The sequence below is a fragment of the Erpetoichthys calabaricus genome, chromosome 1 (genome assembly GCF_900747795.2).
Source record: "Erpetoichthys calabaricus chromosome 1, fErpCal1.3, whole genome shotgun sequence".
Classification (NCBI taxonomy): domain Eukaryota; kingdom Metazoa; phylum Chordata; class Cladistia; order Polypteriformes; family Polypteridae; genus Erpetoichthys; species Erpetoichthys calabaricus.
Window position 1 is genome coordinate 20,381,044 of NC_041394.2, and position 10,521 is coordinate 20,391,564.

Below are 10,521 nucleotides of genomic sequence, written 5' to 3' on the forward strand. Positions count from 1 at the left end.
TAAGTATAAACAGGAAGAAGAAGACCAAATATTTGAGGTTCAATGAAGATCAGGATTCAGAAGATAACCTGAAGGGAGAGCTACTAAAAAGAGAGAAGTTTAAATGTCAGGGATCAGTGGTGGCCCAAGGTGGAGAATTAGATGGAGAGATAATCCATAAGAGTGCAGTGTGGATGGAACATTTGGAAGAAGGTATCAGAAATATTGTGTGATCAAATAATTAAGGCAAAGGTTAAAGGTAAAGTTTATAACACAGCTGTAGGACCAGCAATGATGTATGGAGCTGAGACATGGGCAGTGAAAGGAGCACAGGAGAAGAAATTAGACATGGCAGAAATGAGAATGTGCAGTGAAGGAAGTGCAGGAGAAGAAATTGGACATGGTAGAAATGAGAATGTTGAAATGGATGTGTGGAGTTACAAAAAAGGACAGAATAAGAAATGAGACAATCAGAGGTGCAACAAAAGTGGGAGAGAAATCTAAGAAAGGACAGGAAAGTATGCTGAGGTGGTATGGACATGTGATGAGGACAGACAATGAAGTTGTGGGAAAAAGAGGGATGGGAATGGAAGTTCAAGGAAAGAGAAAGTGAGGAATGGCCAAAGTGGAGGTGGATGGATAAAGTAAAAGGTGAGATGAAGGAAAAGGTTTGAGCTAGCACAAAGAAGTTGAATGGAGAAGACTGATCAAGCACATCGATCCCACGTAAAAGTGAAAAGGATGAAGTGGAAGAAAATGTTTACACCTAAAGTGCCTTCAGATATATCTATATATTTATATGAAACAAGTTTTAATTCCCAGTGCTCCCCACCTACTTAAATGAAGGCTCTTAATCGGTCCTGCATTATTGATAGTGTGTATGACAGAGAGAGAGAGAGACAGTGTGGTCTTTACATGCTTGGTATCCACGTTGCAGCCAGTGCTGCTTGGAAAGACCTGACCTGGAGCTCCTGACCACCCAGAAGTGAACAGATGGGGTAACTCAACTGGCACTGAACTCTCCTAAAAATGCTGGTTCTTTGATGGCATTTTACAGCTACTTACTGGGTTGTACGGCTCCTTCACCGAGCACCATTTCATTCTGGTAAAGATCCATTGCGTATGAAGTTGGTTCTTTGTACTTTGAAAAACTTCCTAATACGTAGGAAATATAAAATTAAATCTTTAATGTATGTTAATCTGTTGGTGTCCTGCAGCCTAACCAAACCAAGACATAGCCTGTGTTGACTGGACCTGTGAAGCAAGGAGTCCTTTTAAAATCAGGACCCTTTGGTATTTCACAAATCTGTTACCTCCTAGTCATAGTTATTGACTCTATGAAGCCTGTTACAGATCTAAAAAGTTCTTTCTGGAACCTTCATGTGGATGGGTCCTTTATGGCAGGAGTGTCCAACTCCGGGCCTGGTGGGCCGCAGTGGTGGCAGGTTTTCATTCTAACCCTTTCCTAATCAGTGCCCAGTTTTCACTGCTAATTAACTCCTTTTCCCTTCATTTTAACAGCCCTGTTTTTAAGGATTCAGTCCTCTGAATTGATTCCTTTCTTCATTAAAGAGAAATGAGATGTGAAACGAGCCAGCAGATGACCAGCTAAACTGGGATTTCAAACTCCAACCAATCTCTTAATGAGAAGCCAGTTCTTGCTGTTAATTAAACCCATTATTCAATTCCATGGCCTGTTGTTGCTCTCATTCTGCCACAGCAGACATTTCCAGAACGGTTGACTTTCTGTTTTATCTAAGAACGCCGTCAAGATGTTTTGGTGACCCGAGAGATCAGCCTTGCAGAGACCTTCACCTTTCTTTTTTTTTTTTTCAGATATTGTGTGATGGGCACAGGTGAGCTGGTCATGTGGTAACTTGTTTTGTGTCTCGTTATTGTTTGGCTGCTAATTAAGGAAAAAGAAACAACTAAGGGGCCTGAGTCAAGTTATATAAAACTAAGGCAAAAGTAGTTAATTAGCAGCACAAACTGGTCACTAATGAAGAAGATGGTCAGAATGAAAACCTGCAGCCACTGCGGCCCTCCAGGACTGGAGTTCAACACCCGTGCCCTATGGCATTGTGCTGGAGGAGCACTCCGACACCTTTACTTTTATGCGGATACAGTTAAATGTGGGCATGTGTGCCACATGCATGGTTGGAAATGATTGAACAAGCCATATGCAGCATGCCACTTGTCCTACACACACCTCGGCATGCCCCCCAATGCCACTTCTCCACTTTTTTGAGTTTTACCTGGCAGGTAGAAAATTCTTTGTAAGTTGTGGTAATTATACTTCTATGACACATGATATTCTATATGGTGTTCCACAAGGCTCTATCCTGGGTCTGCTGCTCTTTTCAATCTCCATGCTTCCGTTAGGTCAGATTATCTTAAGGCCTAACATGAGCTACCACAGCTATGCTGATGACACACAAATGTATTTATCAATAGCGCCTGATGACCCCGACTCTCTTGATTCACTGACACAATGTCTTACTTGTGTTTCTAAGTGGATGAGTAGTAATTTTCTCAAACTAAATAAGGAGAACACAGAACATTTTAGTTATTGGCAAAAATGGATATAGTGAGGGTATCTATACTAATAAAAGGCAAAGCCCTCACTCACTGACTCACTCATCACTAATTCTCCAACTTCCCGTGTAGGTAGAAGGCTGAAATTTGGCAGGCTCATTCCTTACAGCTTACTTACAAAAGTTAGGCAGGTTTCATTTCGAAATTCAAAGCGTAATGGTCATAACTGGAACATATTTTTTGTCCATACACTGTAATGGAGGAGGCGGAGTCACGTATCGCGTCATCACGCCTCCTACGTAATCACGTGAACTAAAAACAAGGAAGAGATTTACAGCACGAGTCGCACGCGGGAACGAAGGTAAATGACGTTAATTTTTGACTGTCTTTTAATACTGTGTAAGCATACATATTAACACATGTGCAATTAAACGTGTGCATTTACGGGGTGATTTCTCAGGCTTAAAAGCTCACCTTTTATCAAACGCGGGAACAAAGGTAACTGACGTTGTTCACTGTCTTTTAATACTGTGTAACCATACATATTAACACATGTCCAATTAAACGTGTGCATTTACGGGGTGATTTCTCAGGCTTAAAAGCTCGCCTTTTACTAAAAAGGTAAATGCAAAACTATTTTCAATCAGTTTATTGAAACGCTCCCGTTAAGGATTGCAATAACATATTCGCGAGATAAAAGAACGAAGTAGGGGGAAATGGAGGAACAGCCGCAAACAGCGAAGAGCAAAAAATTAATTAAACAATTGAGAACGGAGCGAGTTAAGCATACAAGCATGTTCATAAGGGAAACAAACCACGGTGTAAAACGTAAGTTTAAATAAAGTTTATAGAAACGCTCCCGCTGCGGATTGCAATAACATATTCGCGAGATAAAAGTTTAATGAGAAGACACGAGGTATAAACGAACCACACGCCGTGGCGCAACGTTAGGGGCAACAGTTTCAACCATTCTATGATCTGCTTCTCGCAAGTGAAAGACGGCACATGGCGGATGTTAGCCGACTTGCTGACCGCAACGTTAGGGGCTTCAAGTATGGCGCTGACGCCACATCTCAGTGCCAACACTTTGCAGACTGTACTTAAAAGACACGCCCTCCTCACTGGACAGTTAAAAACACCAATCAAACTAACGATGACATCAAGTATTACCCAATCAAAAGTAGGAAAGGAGGCATCTTCATAAAATGCGTGTCGGATGATTTGCATGAGACGCTGCTTTAAAAAAAAAATGATTACAAAAATACGGGATAAATCCCGTCCAGTATTGATTCAAAACGGGACGCGCAATTTCATTGTCAAACGCGGCACGATTCCGTATTTTAAAGGACGGGTGGCAACCCTACAGTGCCAGGTAACCACCCATACAATCAGATTGTGATTCAGACTAGGAATGCAATGAATGTAATTACCCCGATCTACATACAAGGCGAAAGTCTTGCAACATTCAAAGATGATGGTTTGGGATAATTAGTACTTATTAAGTACACCATGGAACATAAAAGAGCTTATGAAGCCTTGAACCGAAAAAAGCAACATCTCAGAGATCGTACAAAAAAAAAAGGAGGTAATGTCGTTTTACTCGCTGTAGATTTTTGTGAAACATTACCAGTTATTCCACGAGGGAGACCAGCAGATGAACTCAACGCTTCTTTAAAATCCATGCTTCTCCCACGGTCGGTTATATGTCGCGTGTTCTCGGGTAGGTACACCAAAAAATGTATACATTTAAGCATGTAATGGGCAAACAAAAAATGAGGTATACCCGAAGGCACTGCAGTAGTACTCAATGTAACTTTACTTCTTAAATGTTAATGTTTTACTGTTTAATAATTTATACGCTTCTTATATATTGTTCAAATTCTTTTATCAAAATACCAGTGACAGCGCAATGCACGATAACATGGAGTGAATACACCATACGCATCTGCCCACGGCCCGCCCTGGTGTGCGCAGATAGGAGTTGATTCTAAAATAAAATAAACATAAAAAGAGTAATACAATCATCACCCATAAAGCGGATAGCAGACGTGACGTATTATATGTGTACCAGATTTCAAGTCAATAGGTGAAACAGTTTGCAAGCTACAGGTGATTTAAATATCCTGGACAGACCAACGAAAAGCCACGGTAGCAAATTATACAAGAAGATTTTACTGTTTAATTATTTATATTTATATGAAATGTGCTTCTTATATATTACTTCATATTCTCATATGATAATGATGTTAATGTTGTTTATATTGATTTCTATGTTATTGTAAGTGCATCTATGTGTGTATATGTATGTATGTATGTATGTATGTGTATATATATATATATATATAAAAAATATATGTGTATATGTATATATAATATATCTGTATATGTGTGTATATGTGTATATGTATATATATATGACAGCAACACTCATAACAATGACAACACAATTACATTGACAATCATGTTACGTTATTTTTAAAATGTTTCCTTTACTTTTTCATAACCTCTTTAACACACTACTTTTCCGCTGCGAAGCGCGGGTATTTTGCTAGTTAGAAATAAACTTGATGCATTAGGATTAAAAGTCAAGACGGAGGTAAAGAATTTAGGGGCAATTATTGACTCTGACCTGAAGTTTAAATCACATATTAATCAGATTACCAGGACAGCATTTTTTCACTTAAGAAATATAACAAAAGTTAGACCTCTTATAACATTTCAAGATTTTGAGAAATTAGTTCACACTTTTGTTTTCAGTCGACTGGATTACTGTAAAGCACTCCTCTCAGGACCACCCAAAAAAAAAAAAGACATCAATCGATTGCAACGAGTGCAGAATGGAGCTGCTAGAATCTTAACTAGGAAAAGAAAATCTGAGCACATCACCCCAGTTCTGATGTCACTACACTGGTTACCTGTGTCATTTAGAATTGACTTTAAAATACTGTTTATGGTTTACAAAGCCTTCAATAATCTGCTCCATCTTATATCTCAGAATGTCTGACACCTTACACTCCAAATCGTAATCTTAGATCTTCAAATGAGGGTCTGCTTAGAATTCCAAGAATTAAACTTAAAAGAAGTGCTGCTGTTATGCACCTCAAATCTGGAATAGCTGACTGATAGAAATTCGCTAGGCTAATATGGTGGAGCACTTTAAAACACTGCTAAAAACTCATTATTGTAACATGGCTTTCTCTTAGTTTCATTTTAGTGTAACCCTGATATTCTGCATATGCATTTAATAATCATATCTCCACAATCCGTATTAACCCCTACTTTCTCTGCTGTTCTTTTTCCGGTTTTCTATGATGGTGATCTGCGCCACTACCACCTGATCAAAGCACCGTGATGTCCCTTCATTGATGGATTAAAGGCCAAAGTTCTTCCACGTGAAGCCTGAAAACCACGAGGACTGATTGAGATCATTGATGTGAGGTAGAATGTCTAGAGTGTGCTGGGTGGTCTTCTGGCCTCGAAACCCCTGCAGATTTTTTTTTTTTCTCTCCAGCTGTCTGGAGTGTTTTTTGTTTTTTCTGTCCTCCCAGGCCATTACTTTTATTCTATGTTAATTAGTATTGTCTAATTCTATTTTTATATTTTGTCTTTTTTCTCTTTCTTCATCCTGTAAAGTACTTTGAGCGACATCATTTGTATGAAAACGTGCTATAGAAATAAATGTTGTTATTGTTGTTGACGCACACTCAATTCACAACAGCAACAGTCCACAGAATCCATTACTCCCTTTTAAACACTGGCATGTGCCATGGTAAATAAGGTGTGTTGCCAGTCATCGCACATATTCATGTCATACCCCGTTTCTCCATTTTCTCAATAAAAAGTGTAAGTACCAAGAAAGCCACATTTACCTTTTTTTTCTGCATACAGAGAAATTTCAGTTTCAGAACACACTGCGGGATACCACGTTTGCCACATTAGCTAAGCAGAAGGTATAAAACTAAACACAACTGAACAAGCAGGCAATCAAACTCCCCATTATTTTACCCAATATTCATCTTTTTCACTGAAAATGAAGTTTTGCTTGTATAAAACACCAGCTGATAAACTCCACCTGCCAACCTAACCCAGACCCTCGGCCGCCCTCCCCACTTACTGTTGCTGGACTTGAGGTCCCGGTGGATGATGGGAACGATGGTCTCATTGTGAAGGTAGTTCATTCCTTTCGCAATCTGCACGGCCCAGTTGACCAGCACCCTTGGGGGCACCTTCCTCCCAGAGAGGGCTCGGTTGAGTGCCCCACCGCGGGCGTATTCCATCACCAAGCAGAGGTTGGGCTCCTTCAAGCAAACCCCTTTGAGCGAAATGATGTTCGAGTGGCGCAGCATCCAAAAGAGCTTGGCCTCCTGACGGACATTCTCGGCCGTCACGCTGATGTCCTCGTCTGGGTCCTGCCGAGCTGCCTTCACGGCCACCTCCTCGTCCCTCCAGATCCCCTTGTACACCTTGCCAAAACCCCCCGCCCCAATGATCTCCTCCAGCTTCAGCTCGCAGAAGTCAATCTCAAGGGGCAAAGCGCACTCTCGGATCAAGCTGCCGTGGATTTTTGTGTAATTGTGGTCTCGGGTCACATAGTTACTGGGGAAGATGCCCACTTTGTCTTTGATCTTCCCCGTCCACCAACCCTCATCTCCAGACACTTTGGAATCTTTGGACAGCACCTCCAGAACATCACCTCTCCGGAGGGTGAGTTCCTCATCGGCAGTGGCCTCGTAGTCAAACACGGCCGTCCAGAGAGGGTTGGTGCAAGCACCATGGTGGGCAGCAGCAGGAGGATTAGGGGGCTGGAAATCAGGCGAGCTGGAGGCAAAAGACGAGGAGTTCCAGCTGCCATTCTCCGTTGTGCTCGATGTCCCATCGACGGTCTCCTGCTCCCGGAAATCCAGGCTCCCTCTGCAGTCGCAACAGGGTGATAAGGAAGGAGGGCAGCTCACTTTATTGTAGGGCTCCATGGTGAAGAAGGCGGGCGAGAACCTCTAAGGAGGAGATGATGGAGTGGTGACATTTTTTATAATCCATCTGAGAGCCAGAGTCAATGGGGTGAGCATCGTATGGAAAAACAAATCAGTTTGGGGAAGCACCCTTATCTCCATAATGGGTGGCATTCATTGGGGTTTAAAATTCCAAATTTCATACAATCACTGAAGCAACTAAGACAAACAGGTGGAGCAGTGGACCTCTTCCACCTTTTACTGAACATAACCGCTCGATTGTGATATTCCCATCATCTGCATAATAACTCCAGCAGCCATGGAATTGTTCACCTCCAGTGCGCTCAGATGTAGCCAGCAGATAACTGCAGCCTGAATAGACCTTAGTTTTAACTTCTGATCCACTTGATCTTACAAAAATAGTCACCACTTGTGTGCGCTATATGAGTCACTTTATTATAGGAGTTTGCACGTTCTCCTGGCCTAATGCTAATTAATATATACGACCCTCTGTGGGCTCATTTAACAGGCATAAATAAATAGGTTTTCCTTTTTAAAATTATTATTATCCGGCTGCCACTCTAAGGATGTTAAATATGTACTGTTATTTGACGAATGACACATAAAGTGCACATTTAAATTTTACTGTGTATATTTATATTTTTAAAAAATCTAACTCTTATTCTGCGTTTATTGAAGTGGTTTGATTAAAAAAATCATTGCAAAATTTAAGAAGCATTTTACAAAAGGGAAGAGGGGTGTGCGGATCCCTTTAAGACCTTATGGGGGCCGAAGGTGAGATGCAATTAAGCCTTAACTGATGCCGGTGGTCCCAGCTAACCAGCCAAGCTTTCTCGGGTGCCTGATGTGAGCACTTAAGGGCAGCGAATTCCTCTCGTCTTTAATTTCTAAACTGGCCAATCTTCAAGCAGCTGTCTGTGAAACGAGGCCGAAGACAAAAGCATAATGGCCTGGAGATTCACGTTCAGAGGAGCAGCGACGGGGCTCCGGACGTTTGACATCTACTGCCAGGATTGAGGTTTTGATTCTTCTTAATATTATTATTATTATTCATATGTAAATGATAGGATGCTGAGAAGCGTGCGGCCCCCCAAATAAATCAGCGACGGCAGATACAGAAGATGAGCCTCGATGGTTCATCCTCCCCGAGAGGGCGACGCGGTGCCGCGGCGGCACACTCGAGCATCTTCGCTTTTGTCGGGAAGCGCGTCCTCCGGCCTTCCTTCTTGGGGGCTCAGGCCGGTAAAATTCTTCCCAGTGTTCCGATTACCGGAAATCTAAACGAATGTGTCTTATTGATGTACGCGCCTCAGAGGTTGCTTTCCTGGGTCGCTGTCATCTGTCCACATTATATTAAACAGCACCTGACATGCGCAAACGGCACTGAATCCTGCGCTGCACCTGCATATTACTAAATATACACTCATATAAAACATTGACTGCAAAGTCCGCCAGTCGACATTGTAGATGTTTTGTATGATCCCGACAAGATCGCCCGCGTCCCTCCAATTGGGGAAGGACAAGCAGGTTTCAAGCCCCAGTGGCAAATCTCCCGGTGCTTCCAGGTACACTCATGCCCGTTCGAAAATTCCCTTACTGTATGTTAGGATCACGGAAATATCTCCCGTTTTCGCTCCCCTTCTTGTTTCCCGTTTCTCGTTCTCTCCTTTACAGCTTTCAGAATTGTTTATTTATTTATTTATTTTTTATTGCCAGCACGTTTCAGACATCGTTTTCTTCAAACAAACAATCTGCCCGTCGCCGCAAGGTGTTTATTCCATCCTCTAACAAGATAAGCCAGCTGGGACATCACGCATCCACCATTTCACCGTAATAATAATTCAGGCACAATTACTTCCCTTGTTCTTGCAGGGTTCGTATTTGCTGGAAATAATACAAAATAATGTCCCCAGTAAATGTGGCAATCTAACTTCAAGAAATCCATTCAGCTTCGTAAGCAGGTTGAATCCGTCTTGGAAATTCGCACTCCCCCAGGTTTACTCTGTACAAGAATATTCTCGTTTCCCCATTTAAAACGCCTTTCTTTCCTGGTCGCCAATGCGATGCATTTCATCCAGCGAGCTGAGTTCACTCCGAGGAACTGTCAGCTGCCGCTTCTCCCACAACATTGTATCCAAATACACCGGTGAGCGCAGGGGGCGCTGGGAAATGTAGGCAGCGCCTCAGAAGGGAGAGAACTTGTCGGGCTTTGAGGACTCCTGCACTTTACACTGCTATATGTCAACTGCTGAACTGACACAAAAAAAATATATATATAAAAAAAAACAATATTGTGATAATTAACAATTTCGTTTTCTTTAATGATATTTCCTGAGTGGAAAAGGTGACGAATTTGTGGCGCTACGAAACATGTTCTGTTATGTTGACAGCACCTTCCACGGAAATAACTTCCAGCTTATTTAATAGAGTGACGAATGGCTCTGAGCGCTCTGATACTTTGAATAAAATGAAACAACTAACCCATCAGAAAACACACGTTTATCCTGCGTACCTTAGAAGGTTGTTTCATAAGACAAGGATGGCAAACGTGTAGGTTACTGCAAGGTATCCTGGTATATGTAGGCAGCGCCATTCAATTCGTTCGTAGGGGTGCAGGGAGCGACCGGTAAGTACACACTGCTTACGATATTTCCCTAAAAAAGAATAAGCCCTACTAAACTTTGTGCGAAAAAAAACAGTTTTAGCGGGGTGTTATGGGATGATTCAGAAAAGAAGACTGGAAATATATATCACTTTGACTGGAAATGGTCCGGACTGTTTCAAGTGGTTCTGGGAAATGTAGGCATCGCCGTTGAGAGAGCGTTGCTTTTACATTTGTCACAACTTCAGTTCAGAAACAGACATTTCACAAGTAGTAGAAAGCAGACTGGTACGTTTTCACGAATCATCTTTAACGATAAGTTCGGCGTTATTTCTTCACAATTATTGTATATATTGATTTGCCACATAAAATGATGTTTTGATTGAAATGTTTTGTATACATTTTATAAACACGTTATCTGTTCTTGCAGCTTAA

At 41.7% G+C, this 10,521-nt stretch overlaps 1 protein-coding gene across 1 annotated transcript in view; it reads right to left on the bottom strand.

Annotated features, from left to right (window-relative positions):
• The window catches only part of map3k10 (mitogen-activated protein kinase kinase kinase 10), a 123,049-nt gene extending 113,396 nt beyond the window's left edge, over nucleotides 1-9,653 (bottom strand). Inside the window, exon 1 of the mRNA XM_028796156.2 lies at nucleotides 6,629-9,653. Coding sequence (XP_028651989.2) covers nucleotides 6,629-7,484 — 856 coding nt within the window. The 5' untranslated portion in view covers nucleotides 7,485-9,653. The remainder of the gene's footprint in view (nucleotides 1-6,628) is intronic.
• Nucleotides 9,654-10,521: the final 868 nt, after the last annotated feature.